This window comes from Mustela nivalis, assembly GCF_964662115.1.
Source record: "Mustela nivalis genome assembly, chromosome: 3".
NCBI lineage: Eukaryota > Metazoa > Chordata > Mammalia > Carnivora > Mustelidae > Mustela > Mustela nivalis.
The window spans coordinates 175630024-175648694 of record NC_139022.1 but is presented as its reverse complement, the minus strand read 5'-3'; the positions used below and the strand labels follow the sequence as shown (position 1 = coordinate 175648694).

The 18671-nt window shown below is 49.9% G+C and overlaps 2 protein-coding genes across 6 annotated transcripts in view; one reads left to right on the top strand and one right to left on the bottom strand.

Moving 5' to 3' along the window:
* NSUN2 (NOP2/Sun RNA methyltransferase 2) overlaps window positions 1–13819 on the bottom strand; it is a 28336-nt gene extending 14517 nt beyond the window's left edge. Inside the window, exons 1-8 of the mRNA XM_082724134.1 lie at window positions 13448–13819; window positions 13174–13331; window positions 12426–12530; window positions 7207–7312; window positions 4680–4751; window positions 3853–3937; window positions 2269–2461; window positions 420–494 (exon numbers count right to left, since the gene is read on the bottom strand). Coding sequence (XP_082580260.1) covers window positions 420–494; window positions 2269–2461; window positions 3853–3937; window positions 4680–4751; window positions 7207–7312; window positions 12426–12530; window positions 13174–13331; window positions 13448–13552 — 899 coding nt within the window. The 5' untranslated portion in view covers window positions 13553–13819. The remainder of the gene's footprint in view (window positions 1–419; window positions 495–2268; window positions 2462–3852; window positions 3938–4679; window positions 4752–7206; window positions 7313–12425; window positions 12531–13173; window positions 13332–13447) is intronic.
* Window positions 13820–13862: 43 nt separating this feature from the next.
* Window positions 13863–18671, top strand: part of SRD5A1 (steroid 5 alpha-reductase 1) — a 58526-nt gene continuing 53717 nt past the window's right edge. For 4 of the 5 annotated variants that reach the window (XR_014309874.1, XR_014309875.1, XR_014309876.1 and 1 more), the window contains exon 1: window positions 13875–14364. Coding sequence is in view for 1 of the 5 variants with exons in the window: in XM_082724135.1 (XP_082580261.1) it covers window positions 14084–14364 (281 nt within the window). In the remaining 4 variants the exon portion in view is untranslated. Of the gene's footprint in view, window positions 14365–18671 lie in introns of all 5 variants that reach the window. The other variant, XM_082724135.1, reaches the window with a different exon arrangement.

The following is an 18671-nucleotide window of genomic DNA, read 5'->3' as shown; positions in this document are numbered from 1 at the left end:
CATTACAGAAGTTATCTGATTTACGAGATCTTTTTCTTCTACTTCTAAGAATTTTCCAAATTGTCTTTAACCACAGTATTTGAGATCAAAATGCTAAGCAAAGTAAGTCAACATGAAAGAACAGAAAACAAGAGAAGAAAGAGGAGTAAGAGAGTAAAAGGTTAAGTGGTCACTTCATGGAAAACAGACATCCTGAAATGTTATAGGAAACTGTCATAAAAAGACATTTTTAATTAACGTGTACCTGAAATGTACAAAGTGTTCAGTTTACCACTCCGAAGAGTTCTAAAAACGCCTTCTGATACATATGCAACCTCTCTCCACCATGACCATTAACAAACCCAGCTCCAATGCTGTCCCCAAATGCAGTGCCCTCCCCTGCTCCATGTGGGACAGCCTGCCAGACCAGCCCGACTCACCCATGCAGCTGCAAGCTATTCAAGGTTGTCCACTTCTTCCAGACATCAATGTTCTTTCTCATAGTGCCATCTCCACTAGGAAGTAAGGTATTTCAGAACTTAAAAACTGTCCAGGTAGACCGATCAGAGTTAACAATGATGTCATATATAAGCTAATTACAAAGTGGGTATTTTTATTACTATAAACGCTAATTAGGACACCATCTAAATCCTCACAAACTACCATCAACTTTCTATTTCTGCTCTGGGGACACTAATGACATTAAACTTTTAAATCGTACTTAAATTTTCAATTAGATAAGGAAATAACAGAACTCTAACAGATAATCTCATTCAAGAATTACAGAGGTATCAATTTGCTTCCAGTTGAGAGAAATACCAGCAAAACTAATTTTCAGACCTATGACACAGAAACGTGAAGGCATTTGGATCCTGTTACTTAACAACTTGGTTAATCAATGGTGGCATTTTAATCAGATTTACGTGAATAATGATAAACTTATACTCATAAGGGATTTTCCACAGCATATTCAATTAAGCCAATTTAACTTCTTTATCAAGATTTTTCTATGCATCAGTTAAACACTTGATTTTCTACTTTCACTTAATGGAAATTATTTCCATGTAAATTTTATAATACAGACTTGATCGATTCATCTTTCTGTCCACGTCTGACCTTAACCACCCATTTTTTTCGGGGGTAATTCCTGGATCTGCTGGCTTTCTGTAGCATTTAATCTCCCTGGGTGGTCTAGTTAACTGTCTTGAGGGGGACGCGGCTGCAGGAGGAAAATGCCCTATGAGATACAACGGCTTTCAGTGACATCCCGTGCTGGTACAGTGGTGGCTTAGAATTCTACCATAATGGTTAGGATATCCTCAGCTTACAGCTCCGTGCTCAGAAGTTTCCTGCATTCTCCAAGATGACACGAGAAGTTACAGGTTTCTGGTCAAAGGAGCACAGGAATGGGAAAACATCTGATCTAAAGGAGAACCAGACAACAGTGGCTCATGACCCATTTTAAGTTTTATTTCACAGGGCGCTCCTGCAGGAATTTTAAAGCGCCATCCCATTCATACTAACGACTTACAGCTCTCACACTGAGTTTAAACGCGATGGAGTGTGGTACTGGATGTCTCACGTTAAGCACTGCATTCTGTGCTGAGTTTTATGGTGATTTCTACACTCTGAGCTCAACAAATCCTTGTGCTCGCTAGGTGACCATGGCCTACGTCACTGTCTCTGGGAACTTAGTGAGGTCTTAAGTTTTCTCCTTTTCTTTTTAAAAAAACTCAAGTTACTCAGTTAATCCATAAAATTCTCTTACAGGTATACATACACACGTAAAGCTGGAAGAAATGTATGTGTACAAATACAGGCACAGTGAGTTTCTCAAAGGTCTGAACTCCTGAACTGCACTGTGCTGAGGAACAGAAACTCCTCCTGAAAGCCCAGTGTGCCCCCCACCCCTCCGTAATGAGCGGAATCAGGAATGCGGGCGCTTGGCAGGAACCGTCATTCCCAACAATCACTCCTCCTAGAATGACTACAGTCAAGAGCTTGACACTACCACCCTCCCGGTGATCTCCTTGACCCTCGGGAAGACGACAGAACCATCCCACCCTGTGTCTCTTCGCGCCGTACCCTCGTTCTGCTGTGCTCGGTGGCATTAAAGTTCTGAGCGTCTGTCTCCCAATTTAAGGTCACAGAGTCTATGTCTTGACACCGGCTGCCGCAAGAACAATGTGTACAGCTCCGTGGGTATTTGCGTACCAATTCACATTAGTCTACATTTGATCTGACTTCCTTAGCGGACTGTAGGCTTTTTGGTCTCCAAATGACAAATACCTGCAGGGGACATCACATAAGATGCGATCGTAGAAGAGAATCTCCTTCCTCCCGTCCACATCTATTTTGAGTCTAGGTATGCTGGATGCATCGTGGTTGACCACCATGATGCAGGGGCTGCTCAGCCTTTTGGCCTGATGAACGAGCAGATAGCAACGCTTGTTGTCCACGTCATTCGCGATGACGAACCCCTCTGAGAACATAAAATTATACCATCAGATGAAACACAGCAAAAGCAGAATAATTTTCTGAAATACGTAAGCTCCTGGTTGGCAGGTGAGAAGCAGGAATCCACCAAACTTAAGAGCCAAGCATCAGATTAACCAGAATAAGCTGAGTAGTCCAAAAAGACGGCTCAGCACAGATTTTTATGATCACATAAAATTCTAAAACTACAAGACTTATTTTTTCAATAACTGAATTATTCACTTTGTAACAATTACTATGCCAAAAACATCTTTTCTATTAGTAACAAAATGGAGACTGGGGGGGTAGGGGGGAGAAAGGGGTAGAAAACAACAGCATCCCCTGACAAGTGTTTAAACTACAGCCCATGTAGGCTGGGCCTCCATTCTCGAATCTGTGAATCGCGTTTCTGGGGTGAGGCCCAGGCTCCTTCTGAAGGCCGCCTGGAAGATTCTGGTCTCACCTCTGGCTAAGACCTGGGTGCTGCCCCTTCTCACTTCTGGTTCTAGCACCGGCAAAAAGGATCGCATGGCCTAAAAACATTTTACAATCGAGACTGCTCTTAAAAAAATATGAAATGCAAAACCATGAAAATAAAAAGAGGCTCTTTACCACTGATTTGGGGAAAATAATTAAAAATAGAAAATAATAAAGAAGGCTTTTAAAGAAAATTATTTGTCACAAAAAAAAAAAAACCAAAACAAAAAACACCCAAAACCCAACTTAGAACTAAGCTACCAGCATGCCCATCAGAACAGAAGGAGAGCAGGTGGCTTGAACGGAGGAACGGGGAACAGACGCAGGTAAAACATTCAAAGAGTAAGACCACCACAGACAGGCATTTTCAGAGAACCCCCAGAAAGGAGCACCGGCGACACTTGGATCGCTGACATGGCCTGAGCCCTCTGCAAGCTCAGAGCACCCGTAAGCCCAGGACTGGTGCCCATTTCATAGGTGACGCCCAATACTGCCGCCCACCGCGGCGGGATGTGAAGCCGGCGGACCTGCCAGCAGCTCTTCAGGACGCTCTACTGCCTCTCGCGTGGGCTGAGAGTCACCGCGGAACCAAACAACACAGAGACCCAGCCTGGCGATGATACTACTGCAGACACAAACGCAAGTCTCCGTACTCTGGCTGAATAAACACCACCTGCTTTCACAGAAGACCCACAGAATTCTAAAATGAAGCCACCGCCCCGCCGCGACGTACAAACACCTTGGTTTGGGAACTAGTCACAGTGGCGTGCTAAATGCCCAGTCCTACTCCTAGGGACAGAAACCCAAGGTCTTGTCGCAGAAGGCTTCAAGACCCAACCCACGGGCAGTGCGACCACGTCCTCGCCATGTCCACCCAGCCCAGCGGCACTCTGGCCTTCCCCGGAGCGGGGCAACGCGTACCTGGGAAAGGGACACTCATGTCGGCGTGTAACATTTCAATTAATTGTGTGGTCTTTGATCCAGGCGCTGCACACATATCTAAGATCTATTAAAAAGCAAGAAATGTTTGAGGTTTTAAGAAATCAAACAGCTGACACTTCATTTAAAACAATTTTATGAGTCACCCTAGTATTTTGCTCTGCACACTTAAACACCTCTTTACAGAAGGACTCTACGACGTGATGGATTTGACTTCTGGGGGCTCAGGAGGAAAACGCTCCACACGACAGACTGACCCAAAGGCCAGGGGAAGCCCCGTTCGGGGCAGAACGAGCAGGGACACTGCCAGCAGCCGCACAAGCAGCCCACTCCCGGCCTCCAACGGCCACTTGCTGGCGCCGCACCCTGAGCCAGCTGCGGCCAGTCTCTTTGCCTCCTTTCCCGCATCTGGAAAAGCAGGGACAGGCCAGCATCTGCCCTCCGGGGCCTGTGTGGATGACCACGGCATGAGCGCGCCAGAAGAGCACAAAGCGGCGCTCGCGGGCGACACGGTGGCAGGCCGAGCTCATGGTGATTTTCCATCTATCTGAGCCAGGCAAGGCCGCGGCCCACGGTCTGCGCAGTAAACACTTCAGTGAGCAGACTTGAAAAGAGGAGAAACCCAGATGAAAATGTAAAAAACAGAACCTAAAATAAAACACAGCATTCTCAAAAATAAATAAACAAATACTAAAAAAAAAGCATTCTTTATCAAAGGCATTAAAAAAAAAAACCCCCACAAAGCCCTAGGAATAGCATCAAGAAAAGGCGTCGGCCCGCGAAGCCGCTCCCAGGTTCCCACGCAGTACCTTGTGGTGCGGGTGAGCGTTGAGTAACAGCGGAGGAATCATGCTAACGGCTTCCTGACGACTGATATTTCCCTTAGAAGGCAAAATTTTAAAAAATCAGGAACAGTATCTAAAAAGGCAGAAGTTTTCAACACTGGGCATTATTTCACGGGCAACGGAGGAAGACCACGTAACGCTGACCGAGACCGTGTCAGCACCCCGGCACCAGGGCCCCGGCGCGGGGACGGGCTGCTGCACTCGCGGGTCCACGGCTGCCGCCCGGAAGGTAAGGAAGAACGGCCGTCCCCGGCGAAACTCCCGCTCAGCCGCGAGAAAGGCAGGCACAGCCCGGGGTGCTCCGGGAGAGAGGGCGGTGCGGCCGGACACACAGCGGCAGCGGGAGCAGCGGCTCTCGGAGGCGGACTCGGCCCCGCGGGACCCCGGGCGGAGGGGAGCGACGGCCCGAGCACGGGGCAGAAGGCCGCGGCCCCGCCAGGCCTCGCCGCTCGGCCGGACTGGAGCTCGTTTCTGTCCTCGTCTGTCTGTACGAGAGCCCCGGCCTGCGGCCTCCTCCTGAGAAGTGCCCGTCGCCGGACGCACACCCCGGCCGGGCTCCCCCGGGCCCGCAGCCAGCAGCGCTCGGGCTCCGCCAACGCGCCCGCCGCACCCCCGGCGCCCGGACCGGGTCCAGCGCGCGCCCCACCGCGGCTCGGGCTCCGCAGCCGCAAGACGGCACGCCTGAGAAAGAAGCTCTCGGCAGGGGGAGAGCGAGAGGCCGCCAGCCGCGGGGGCTCTTCTCGTCTGAACCCGGCGGGCCACAGCCGCCGCTCCGCGCATAGCCGCGCCGGCGGGAACCGGACGGAACCTCCGGCAAGCCAGCGCATGCGCAGCTCATTGGCTCCGGCAGCGAGGAGTCCGTGGAGACCGGCTAAGGAGACCCGCTGTGGAGACCGGCTGAGGAGACCGGCTGAGGAGACCGGCTGAGGAGACCGGCTGTGGAGACCGACTGAGGAGACCGACTGTGGAGACCGACTGAGGAGACCGGCTGTGGAGACCGGCTGAGGAGACCGGCTGAGGAGACCGGCTGTGGAGACCGGCTAAGGAGACCCGCTGTGGAGACCGGCTGAGGAGACCGGCTGAGGAGACCGGCTGAGGAGACCGGCTGTGGAGACCGACTGAGGAGACCGACTGAGGAGACCGGCTGTGGAGACCGGCTGAGGAGACCGGCTGAGGAGACCGGCTGTGGAGACCGGCTGTGGAGACCGGCCGAATCCGCAGCCGCTCCCCATGCACACGGAGCCCGAGCTCCAGGTTACGCGGATCGACCCGAAAAGCCCCCCTCCCGCAATCACCCAAGTGTTTGATCAAAGCCTCCGAGCTGCTCGGGGCCGGGGGTCCCTGACCAGACAAGCGGGCGACAGTCGCTTCCTTCACACTCAAGTGCCCGAGGGGCCTCGCAGCCGACACCCCGCTTCCCGCACCCCGCACCGCACCTCCCCTGCCGACGCCCATCGGGAACCCGCAGGAGGCCCCGCAGACGCTCACCGCAGCGCTGCTCCGCTGAAGGTCAAACCTCCCCCGCTCTCAGCCCCCCTCCCCGCCCTCCGGCCGGCCCGACAGCGGCGCTCCCGAGCCCTTCTCATCCTGACGCCCAGACAGTGAGCTGTGGGGCAGCAGCCGGCTCCGCTCCTCCCCTGCGGGAGGGGGGGGGGCTGGAGAAGGCCATTTACCGGGTCACCTAAAGGGACAGAAGCCCCCACGGCAGGAGAGAACGGGGCAGGGGCAGGGCCGAGGGCCTGGAGGGGAGCCGCCTGGGAACCCCAGGGATCCTGTAAGCCCGGCGGGAGCTCAGGATGACAAGACGCGAGGGCCATCTGGGCAAACACAAAGGTTTCCTCGGCGAGAAAAGGGGACTCGAGAACAGGAAAGGGGAACGCAGATTTTAAATCCGAGTGACAATTCGAAAAAAAACCAAAAAGTTCACCAGTGAAATCTGTGGGCACCAGGTTTCACCGAGTGAAGCAGGAGGGAACTGCGGTGAGAGAAGGTGCCAGGCGAAAACTAAGCTGCTCAGGGACCGAACCGAACTGGGGAACTTGGGATGGCGAAGAGACAGGGTGAAGACACGGGGTCGTGCAGAACCAAAGCTGTCAGACTCAGGTTTTGCTGTTTTTGTGTGGCAAAGGTGGACTAGAAGGAGCCCAGAAAAAAACAGGCTGAAGCAAGAGAAGGCGGGAGTCGCCGCGCGATGTCTCATTGCGCAGTGTGCGGCTCTCCCAGCGCCCTGGCCAGCCAGACCCAGGAAGGGCAAGGAAATGACACATCCAGGGGACAACTGTGGCTGAGATCCTCCCCGAATTCCACAGCTGGACGGGACGTGCCAAAGAAGAGGCAGCTGTGGGAGTCCTCAGAACTTAAAGGGGATAGATACACTTTTCCATATGCCGTCCCTACTGGGTCGCTGACGGGTGTGGACAAAATACAACCAAGATACTAATGCACATTTCAAGCTTCAAGGGAAGCAACAAATCCAAAGAAATCTACTCACAGATTCGGTTTCGCTAACCAGAAACTGGTGAAACTTTTCCAACTGTGGAGACTTTCTCAAGATTTTTCGACTTAAATTTGTGTGCCAGGCAAGTTCTTCAGGATACCTGACCAAAAAGAAAATAAAGCATCCACGGATTATATATATTAAAGTGCCCTCTTAACAACTTCCTCCTTTTACAGACCATACACCAATGAGACATCCAATATTCCTCTACTTGCTCACATCCACGACCCTCTTCGCACACCTGGCCAACACTGCGGGATGTCTAACTGTATCACAGCCCAGGCAGAAACAGGAGAACCACGCAGCTTGAAGAGATATACTTATGATGCTACCATGAAACTGCAATGATGAGAAAATGGGGACTCAGGTGCTCTTCCCCGTGTGTGCTAACGATGGGAAACAGACCATCAGAAAAAGTCACTTAAGCATCTGACTCTCGATTTCAGCCAAGGTCACAGGCTCAGGATCCCGGGATCAAGCCCCAAGCTGGGCTCTGCACTCAGAGGGCATTCTGCTTGAGGTTCTCCTTCTCCCTCCGCCCTTCCCCACATTCTTTCTCAAATAAATTAAAAAAAAGAAAAAAGAAAAAAAAAGAATGAAAAAGACATAACAAATTAAAAAAATATAGATCAATCAAAATAACACACCTGAAGAGCTGTCAAAATGTCTGACATTTAACTGCAATCTTCTTAACGATATTTTTCACTATGTCTAGAACAAACAGCCTGATAACGTACTGAAATACATTACACACCAAAACCCCTGGGATCACAACGGCACTGGCCTGCATGCCTAGGCTGTTACTTATACACACCTAAGAATGAAGAAGTGTCTCCTGCCATTTCTGTATTTAAGCTTTCTAGAACGATGACATCACTGATGAGGAAACAGGTCTCTTTTAAACGTGGCTCACACGGATCCCTGAGCTCCAATGGCTCCAGTCAGCGCACTGCTACGACACAGAGCCACACTCAAACCCAGCCCAGCGCCAAGTGATGCTCTGCTTGGTACTCAGTGGTAAGTACGCTGCAGACTTAGGACGTGTTCCTCAGTATCTCCAAGCATCAGATTGTAGCTAAGGTGACAGCCATGAAAATGAAACCAGAACTGTTGCAGGATATTCATGACTGCTTTGAAAGAGCGATTAGTTGAAACAAACTCAGGTCCTGAGATTTCAAGACAGCACTTTACTATGATGCTATTACGAGATATATCTGGGAAGCACTTTCTACCAAAAATATGAAGCTGGCTGATCTGTTCACGGCCGCCCTCCAGCTGTCCCCACACCGTCTCTACTCCTTATGCCCAGGGCCTTCTTCAGTATTTAACCTGATTCAAAAATCTATATCAAAACACAACCATACTTATAAGGCCATTAAAAAAGAGTTTAGTCTTAAATATTTCCTTTGGCCTCCTTAAAGCTAAAACAGAACACACTCGGACTTGCCTTCATCTGCAATATTTGGCAAAATCTGCTGTTTCAGTGCGAGCCCTGCAAGACTGGGGAGCCAAACATCTACTTTTCGAAATTTCTTGCAAACCTGAACTGTGTGTGATCAATGACTTTTACGAAACTCCTTCTAACCCTGAACTGTATGTGATCAATGACAGTGAGTTATGCCAAGTTACCACCTCGCCAAATCACCAAAACATCATGAAGCTGAACACCTCAGGCATGCAATCAACCATGAACTGCTCAGCTGAGCAGTCAACTGTTAATAGCTGAGTTTTCATTTTCAAATAAAGATAAGTAGCCTAGATATAATCTAGGCAAATACTTCCTTATGCACCTTTCAGACTGAATTTCCATTTAAAAAATATAAATTTACTAGGATGAAAATTCCACGGCAAGTAATTAAGATTGTGAAGGTTATTAATCTTTTGAAAAAAAATACTTAACTTTCAAATCATTAAATATAAAAAGTGACAGTTAAAATGAAAAAAGTGGGATGCCTGGGTGGCTCCGTCAGTTAGGCGTCTGCCTTTAGCTCGGGTCATGATGCCGGGGTCTTGGGATCAAGTTCCGCATCCAGCTCCCTGCTCAGCAGGGAGTCTGCTTCTTCCTCACCCTGCTGCTCCCCCAGCTTGTACTCCCGTTTATCAATAAACAGTAAAATAAAATAAAAAATAGGGGTACCTGGGTGGCTCAGTGAGTTAAAGCCTCTGCCTTCAGCTCAGGTCATGATCCCAGGGTTCTGGAATCAAGCCCTGCATCGGGCTCTCTGCTCAGCAGGGAGCCTGCTTCCCCCTCTCTCTCTGCTTGCCTCTCTGCCTACTTGTCTTCCACAGCTTAGGAACCATTTTTTTCGGTGGAGACAACAAATGTTTATTAAAATCTTTGTAGCTTTTAACATCAAATAAGATTATCCTGAAGAACTAAATTTAATTTTTAGTTGTATAATTCGAATGTAGCTCTTGGGTCTTTAAAGTCCTACTTGGAAACTTGTCATGTTTTCTGAGGATGAATTAAAAGCATTACTGTCATCTTTATGCCTCAAAAATTCTTACAGGAAAAAAACAGATGAATACTCATTTATGATAAGTCATCTTCAATCCATGTGTTAAAAAAAAAATCAACAGAATGACAATAAAGCACACTCTCCACAACCAAGTTTCAAAATGAGGCTTTTGTAAGAATGCTGTGGGATAACGCCTTACAGTTCTGAGACTACAAAAAGGAAAAAAAAATAATAAAACTGCCCAAGCTATGAGTCCTACACTTAAATTCCTTCTATAAAACAAGGTTCCCAAAAACACTTTCCTAAATTTAATTCCACTATGTACCAAAAGGTTAAGAATATTACACAATTTATCTCTGGCTTTTTTTTTTTTTTAAGATTTTATTTATTTATTTGACAGACAGAGATCACAAGTAGGCAGAAAGGCAGGTGGAGAGAGAGGAGGAAGCAGGCTCCCTGCTGAGCAGAGAGCCTGATGCGGGGCTCGATCCCAGGACTCTAGGATCATGACCTGAGCCGAATGCAGAGGCTTTAACCCACTGAACCACCCAGGTGCCCCTATCTCTGTTTTTTGAACAATACAGAAAACCACTCCAAGATTTGGGAAGTTTCTGCTCTGCTTGCTTATGAAGAGACTTATGAGTAGCCCACACCTGACCCACAAATTGGACTGAATGCTGGCACGATAAAACCCATAGGCAACTGTCCCTGATATTGGAAAAACTGAGTGTCAGGAACCCAAATCACACAATATGTTGCTCACACCCTTCAGTTGTGCTCAGAAAGTTCCAGCAAACAGCAATGTGAGAATCACCAGTAGTTACTAGAGATTGACTCCTATTCCTTCTACAACCAGACAACCCACAAGGCCTTTCTCAGACGTTGGAGAATTGCCTATTCATGGACCCCTTGCCACTGTTAACGATCAAGATGGAAAAGCACCTGTTAAATGTTGTAAGGTCTAACAGAAGTTTAAGTGCAGTTTGCAAAGAACAAGAAATTATCATGTATCTGTTGGAACCTGCAGAAAAAATGACCCACCCAGAGGCACTTCTTTCCTACAGGATGCATGCTTTTCAGCTCTCTACTGGCCTGTCAGAATTCCTCACCTGAAAACCTGCATTTCTAAACACAAGGTTTAAGGAACAAAGTTTTCTGATGATTATATGAAGCAGCCAACATGCAAGACAATTTGAAATGTGCACAAAGGCGACCTTAAGCCCCCTTCTTTTGAAAGTATCAGACGGCCCTTGCTTCAAACACCAGTACCACCTGTCAAATCTCCAAACCACCGGTTATGTGGCAACTGCAGAGGAGAGGAAGCTGCATGATGCGAAGGCTCACTCAGCGCTGTCAGAGGTACAGCAGCGAGAAAAACCTTTCCGTTCTCAGGGACCTCCGCACAGTGGGCGTGCCATCGGTAACCATCCCAGTGCCTTCCCTACATCAGAATGTGCGGCTTTGACAATCTGACTAAAATGTCTGATAAACCATTGTGCAAGTTTGGGGGGCTGAAAACTGTGGATTTATTCTTGTATCCCAGAAATGTGTTTTACTATGGTGACGTCTGCTCTTGAGCTCAGCTGAACACTGACTTTAGCATTTGGCCATTCAGCCTCTACTCAGAATGGGTATGCTGCGTACCTCTGTGATGGGGCCGCTGAAAATCCAAATGACTGATGGTAAAAAGAAAAGCAAAGCTATAACCCATGATTAATGAAAAACCTGATCTTGGTTTGTGACCACCAAAGGGCATCCAAAAAGGAAAGAGAGTATCATACACGTGAATAACCAAAATCTCAAGAGTTGTCAGGAAGTGCTGGTTAAATTCACCTTTTTATAGTGATCATTTAAAATCCTTGTGCTGCGAGAACTCTCAGTGCCTCAGAGTTGATCATCTGAAATATGGAACTATAACAATTCACTTTAATGATTTTGAAGTTTATCAATTAACCCAGAGTTTGGGGCCTCTACAGTTTGTGTTTGAGTATTCCAGGTGTTTTCCAGGACATGTGGGACTGCCCTCACTGGAATGAAACCTGAACTGGCCCTTGAGAAGCAAATAACCCACAGGATGCCTCTAGGACAAGCAGTGAAAGAGTTAGCATGTGGGCCAAGAGTCTACTCGAGCACGAGGGACACTGGGAACACAGAATCAGGGGCACCTGGGTGGCTGGGTTAAGTGTAACTCTTGATTTTGGCTCAGGTCATGATCTTGGGTTGTGAAACTGAAGCTTGAGTAGGGCTCCCTGCTCAGTGCAGACTCTGCTTGGGGTTCTTTCCCTCCCCCTCTTCTTCCCCCCTGCTCCTTGTGTGTGCTCTCTCTAAAATAAATAAAATCTTAACTAAAAAAAAAAAGAAGAAGAAGAAATGCAGAATCAGTTGGAATAGTTTGTGGCAATCTTTCTCAGGCTGATTCTGTCCTGCTAAAGGTAGGAGAACCATGCAGTAACAGTTTCGACAAAAGGAAACAAGGGGTTTAAATGGAAAAGGGGAGGAAAGAGGCTGAGCAACTTGCAAAAATTAACTGAACCAAGTAATTCTTAGTTGCAAACCGTGCATTAAAAACTGTGCACCAGTATAAAGTCATATGGGTAAAAAGCACTGGGTTAAGAGCACACAAGGATGTCTATGAAGTACATTCAGATTCTCCTCCGCTAGGAGAAAACACTTTGCCAAAGAAACACGCTGTCAGATGACAAAGATTAAAATCCCCAAAAAACCTCCAACAGGATAAAGACTTGCTTTACCTACCAACTCAGGGGCTGTGGAACTTCAACTTTCTGACCGTCCACTTCCAGGTCTTCCAATTCCTTGAAATACTTGTTCTTTAAGCAATGAAGAATCTCCTTCGCATGGCTATGAAAAAATAAGTAAGTTTTGATTCACTCTGAAAGACTCGTATACATTTTATCTCTTTTGAACTTAAGATACAAGTGTCTTAAAACCAAAACCATCTTTGCACTGAACGCAGAGCTCTTTCATGGCTGTCCTTCTAGCCTATCCCTTCAAAGTTTAAACAACTGTCCTTGCTTCATCGCTAAAAGAATTACTACTGCATTCAATAAGCGAATTACTACTGCATTCCTTCGCCCCTAAATATTCCTACGGTTACTGTTTACTTGCAACTCATCTCGGAAGGATGGAACCACAAAGATTTAAAAAGACAAGAGAACCAAAGTTTCGCACAAACTCTGTAATATCACAAATTCTCCCGTGTACCAAAGGGGAGGCATCCTCAGCCCCGAATGCCCAGAAGTCCCGTCTGTCTCAGATCTAATTTCCGCGTCCTGCAGCCTCCCGACCCGCCGCACCTCCCCAGCCTGCCCGTTGGACCCTGTGCTCCCACCTCCGTGCTTGCAGACGCGGGAAGCCACAGCGCCGGTAAGCAGCCGCTCGCCAGCCCCCTAACATTCTTCAGAGGCCAGGCGGGGCCGGAGGGGTACCCTCCTCCAGAGCTGACCCCAACTCTAGGAAATCAAGGCTCCGCGAAGCCCCCTACCTTTTGTAGCCAGTAATTCGCAAAGTGGCCGGGAGGGGCTCCCGGAGCGCTTCCATGAACTGGTCCCACTCGCCCTCGGGCACGATCTTGAGCTCCTGGTAGTAGTGCTCGAAGAGCTTGTTCTCCTTGACGATCTCGGGGTACCCGCCTTCCCAGCCCTGAGGAACGAGACACGCGTCCACCCAGGGCCGGAGGAGCCGCTCCGCGCCGCCCCGCAGGCCGCGGCGGCCCGGAGACGGACGGGGGCCCTGCCCGCCCGCGCCCCGAGTCCTACCGCCTCCTGACGCTTGCCGCCACCCTCGGCGCCGTCCTCCGCGCGCGGCGGCCGCTGCTGCTGCTGCTGCTGCTGGAGCCGCCGGCCCCGCGCCCGCCGCCCCATGGCCCACGCGGCCGCGCACGCCGCCCGCACACCGCGCCCCGCCACCGCCGGCCGCGCGGACTTCCGGGCTGGCGCGCGAGGCCCCGCGGGCTCCGCGCCTGCGCCGCTCCCGGGCGCGCTGCGTGGAAGACGCCCAGAGCGCCGCGACCCGTGCTCCCGCAGAGCAGCGAGCGAGGGGCAGCGCCGGCAGCCCCGGCGGGGAGGGGGCCCCTGGGAAGCAGCCCCGAAGTAGCCCGCGCGGGCTCCGGCAGCTCCGCGGACAGCCCGCGGCCGCGCGTGCGCAGAGCGGCGGGGGCGGGGCTCCGGCCTCGGGGGCGGGGCCGGACCGCCTCCGGTCCGACCTGCTGGGCCCGTGCGCTCGCGCCTCGGGCGCCGGGGGAGGAGGGAAGGGGTGCGGCTCGGGCCCCGGCGCCGGCTGCGGGCGTCCGCCTCAGGTAGCCGCGCCCCCCGCCCCCACACCGGGGCCGCCACCTCCCTATAAGTGGCCCGCCGCGGTCGCCAGACCATGGGGCGCGTCTGCAGTCTCCCGCCATGGAGCCGGCCGAGAGGTTCCTGCTGGACAGGCTCGCCTACCTGCAGTGCGCCATGAGCCTCCTGGGCTTCGTGCTGCTCCGGCTGCTGCGCTCGTGCTACGGGCGCTACGTGTCTCCGGGCTCCGCCTTTCGGGTGCCGGCGCGGGCCGCCTGGGCGCTGCAGGAGCTGCCCTCGCTCGCCGTGCCGCTGTGGGTGTGCACCGTCACGGCGGCCGAGCGTCTCCACCGGGCCCCCAACCGCATCCTCCTGGCCATGTTCCTCGTCCACTACGCGCAACGGTAACGGCCGGCCGCCTCGCCCCTCCCCGCGCCCCCCTGCCCCCCGGCGCCCCCGCCCGCACCTCTGCCTCCCTCTCCACCGCCCTCCTCCCCTGCCCCCTTGCCTGTCTTCCTCCTTCCCCGCTCCCGTGCCTACTCCTGGCAGCCTCTTTCCCGCTGCCCTTCCCAGCCGCCCCGCTCTGCACACCCGCCCTCGCGCCCTGTCCCTGCTGACCCTTCCCTGGTGTCGTCTCGCGGCGCCGGCCTCCCTCCGCCCGTGCTGTTCTCGCTCTGTGCCTGGCCCCTGCCCCTTCTCCCCTGCAAGGAGAGTTTAGCTTAGCACAGTCTGCGAAAGTGGGCGGGGCGTGGGCGCGGTGGGAGCAGGGGAGAGAGGGCTGCCTGCGGGAGCTGAGTGTGTGACCCGCGGCTGCAGAGGAGAGGAAGCTGCATGATGCGAAGGCTCGCTCAGCGCTGTCAGAGGTACAGCAGCGAGAAAAACCTTTCCGTTCTCAGGGACCTCCGCACAGTGGGCGTGCCATCGGTAACCATCCCAGTGCCTTCCCTACATCAGAATGTGCGGCTTTGACAATCTGACTAAAATGTCTGATAAACCATTGTGCAAGTTTGGGGGGCTGAAAACTGTGGATTTATTCTTGTATCCCAGAAATGTGTTTTACTATGGTGACGTCTGCTCTTGAGCTCAGCTGAACACTGACTTTAGCATTTGGCCATTCAGCCTCTACTCAGAATGGGTATGCTGCGTACCTCTGTGATGGGGCCGCTGAAAATCCAAATGACTGATGGTAAAAAGAAAAGCAAAGCTATAACCCATGATTAATGAAAAACCTGATCTTGGTTTGTGACCACCAAAGGGCATCCAAAAAGGAAAGAGAGTATCATACACGTGAATAACCAAAATCTCAAGAGTTGTCAGGAAGTGCTGGTTAAATTCACCTTTTTATAGTGATCATTTAAAATCCTTGTGCTGCGAGAACTCTCAGTGCCTCAGAGTTGATCATCTGAAATATGGAACTATAACAATTCACTTTAATGATTTTGAAGTTTATCAATTAACCCAGGGTTTGGGGCCTCTACGGTTTGTGTTTGAGTATTCCAGGTGTTTTCCAGGACATGTGGGACTGCCCTCACTGGAATGAAACCTGAACTGGCCCTTGAGAAGCAAATAACCCACAGGATGCCTCCAGGACAAGCAGTGAAAGAGTTAGCATGTGGGCCAAGAGTCTACTCGAGCACGAGGGACACTGGGAACACAGAATCAGGGGCACCTGGGTGGCTGGGTTAAGTGTAACTCTTGATTTTGGCTCAGGTCATGATCTTGGGTTGTGAAACTGAAGCTTGAGTAGGGCTCCCTGCTCAGTGCAGACTCTGCTTGGGGTTCTTTCCCTCCCCCTCTTCTTCCCTCTCTGCTGTTGTGCTCTTTCTTTCTAAAATAAACAAAATCTTAAAAAAGAAAATACAGAATTCGTTGGAGCAGTACACAGGCACATTAAACAGGCACAGTCAAATGCTCAACAAAGGATTTCCGGATCCTGTAGTCCTGACTCTTCAAGATTATTCCAGTGAACAAAATTGTTGTCAGGCTGCTAGCGTTTTGCTGGTTTGGGGTTTTTGTTTTTATATTTTGTAATGTTGTCAAGCATTAATGTAGTTTGAATGTCAGTAGACGAATGTCATGTCTATGTACATTTCTTCATAAATATGCTAGAACCTGTGTCTCTCTGTTTCTCTAATGGCCAAAAGCAAGCTCTGGAGTCAGACTGCTAGTCTCCCAGCCACGTCACTAAGGACATGGGATCAGTTACTGAGCTGCTCTGCAGCATGTTTCCACAGCAGTGGGATGGGCATAGTGATGGCGCCAGCCCACAGGATAGCATGCATTTAAAAAAAGACAATTGCAGGGATGCCTGGGTGGCTCAGTCTGTTAAGCATTGGGCATGATCGCAGGGGTCAAGTCCTGCCTCAGACTCCTTGCTCATCAGAGAGTCTGCTTGTCCCTCTGCCTGCTCTGCCTGCCTCTCTCTCTCTCTCTCTCTCTCTCTCTCTCTGACAAATAAATAAAATCATGAATAAAAATAAAAATAACTCCATAAAATGCTTGCACAGGATTGGCAAATCCAGATGATTGGTAAATAATGACCAAGACCATTCCACGTCACTGTGCAGGTGGGCACAGCCACGTATGTGCCCCTAAGGTAGTTGACATGCTGCTGCCAGTCTCAAGTGCCAGTAAGAAACTTCTTACTGGTGGCATTGGAAATGTGTAAAGGGTTAGTCGGCTGAGCTTGGAAAGCCTGAGTTTAGCCTTTTAACTAAAACATTCTGTTTCATTGTTTCCACTCACTGTAGGGGGAGACTGGGTGAATACAGCACCCCCTGGGCCAGAATCCCCTGGAGAGTGCCAGAATTTGACCCTTCACACTGGGGAGGCCTCTGAGACACAGAATTCAGGTGCTTTACCCAAGGCTATTCGATGGGGTGGTTGGGACTAAACCCTGATTCCAAGAGCAGAGGCTTTAGAAACATACTCCAGAGGATTTGCTAGGTCAGGTGTAGCTTTTCACCCTGCTGGGATGTTCTGTTTCAGGTTGTACTTGTGACCACACATATAGCCTATGTGGTTTTGATACTCAATGTTTTCCATATAGAAGAGATAAACATTTTCCATTCTACCCAAATAGCTTATTTATTAAATGGTCTACTTGGGTTTCTCTCTCTCTCTCTCTGAAATGAATGAAAATCTTTAAAGAAACAAAAAAAGATACTCCCTTAAGGAATGCAGAAATGCAAGACCAAAACACATGCAGGATCTTTGTGGCAGAAGACTCTGATAAAGACGGGAAGGCTGTCATGGAAGGGAAGAAGGGACAGCTATGGGAGAGAACATCCCAAGGACTCGGGTGGCTCCCCCTTAGGTAGTGAAGGACATTTGTAGGAACGTTTGTAATCCACGACAAACAACATAGTCTTCCGCAGCCCTCAACAGTTACAGTGTTTGCCCGAATCCTATCTGCACTGGAGTGTCTCATGCTGATCTCATTCTGAGTTCTGGAGGGCTCAGGTGTCTTGTCTTGCCAGCTTCGATTTTGCTGTGCGTGGAGCAGTGTCTGACCTCCCTCGGGCGAGTGCACATTAGCTGTGGGAGGTAGTTTCCTGTGGGCCCCAGCATCAGTGCAGAGCCATTCTGCATGTGTCAGAGGCCCTTCTAAACTCTAGTCGGAACTCCTGTTCTGCTGCTTTCTTTCCTGCCAACCAATTTTTTTTTCAGTATTCACTGAGCTCAGGCTGCCTTTGCTCATGAATTTTCTCTTGCCACTTGGTAGGTTAGTGAATGAGTCACTGGGCTTGTTCAGTTTGCTTGTCCATTTAGCAGTTGTTACAAAGCCCCCTTAAGCACATGGTCCTAATTACCACCTGGGGCCCCAGGGACCACCTTGACCGTGAGGCAGAGGGAGCGTGCTGAATGCAGACTTTGGCATGCCCACAGGGCCTCCTCTTCCTAACACCCTCCCCAAGGGCAGGGCTCAGCCAGCTCCCTGAGCTTGCAGGACCTTGATTCTGTTGTTACCCCTGACAGTGATCCTCAAAGAATCATACCTGCCCGGATTCATCGTCTCTCCTGCTCTCTTCTACCTGTGGTCCCATGGGGAGAGCCTGGCCCTAGCCCCACTTCTAAATGTGCCATAGGGCACGTGTAATATTAAAACACACCAGGGAACTAGAGAAGGTGAAGCCCACAGTAAACCCTTGGCCCTTGCCCTGTGGATTCAAAATTTGGGAAAATAAAAAACAAAACTTTCATTCAGAAGTATAGAATGACATGTAATGAAATATTCATTGCATTGGTAACCTTGCCTTAAAAGCACACAGAGCTTATGTAAGTGTGTGGCTTTATAATCTGTGCCTTTTGTTGCAAAAGAGCATTTCAGAAGGGAAAAAAAGTAACAGGAACTGATTGACATCTTGGAAGTGCTATAGATTCCAAAGACGTCAAAATGTTGAGAAAAAGTAATATAGTTATTAAAATTATAACAACCACTTTCAGTTTTAAACATTTAAAAATGATTAACTCTACTGTTAGATTTGCTGCCAAATCACCAAATTGGATGTTTCATTGTAGCTAGATCACATTTCCAATTGGTTTTGAGTGCCAAATCATTTGTTGAATGAATATGCAGTTTCTCATTGCAAAATTACTGGATGTTGTTCCAGTTTGTTGGGAGAACCTGTGGGGTGAGGACATGGCCCTTGAGCTACCACTTCTGAGCCTCCGGTCCCCATCTGTTACATAGGTTAATAGTAACAGTTGT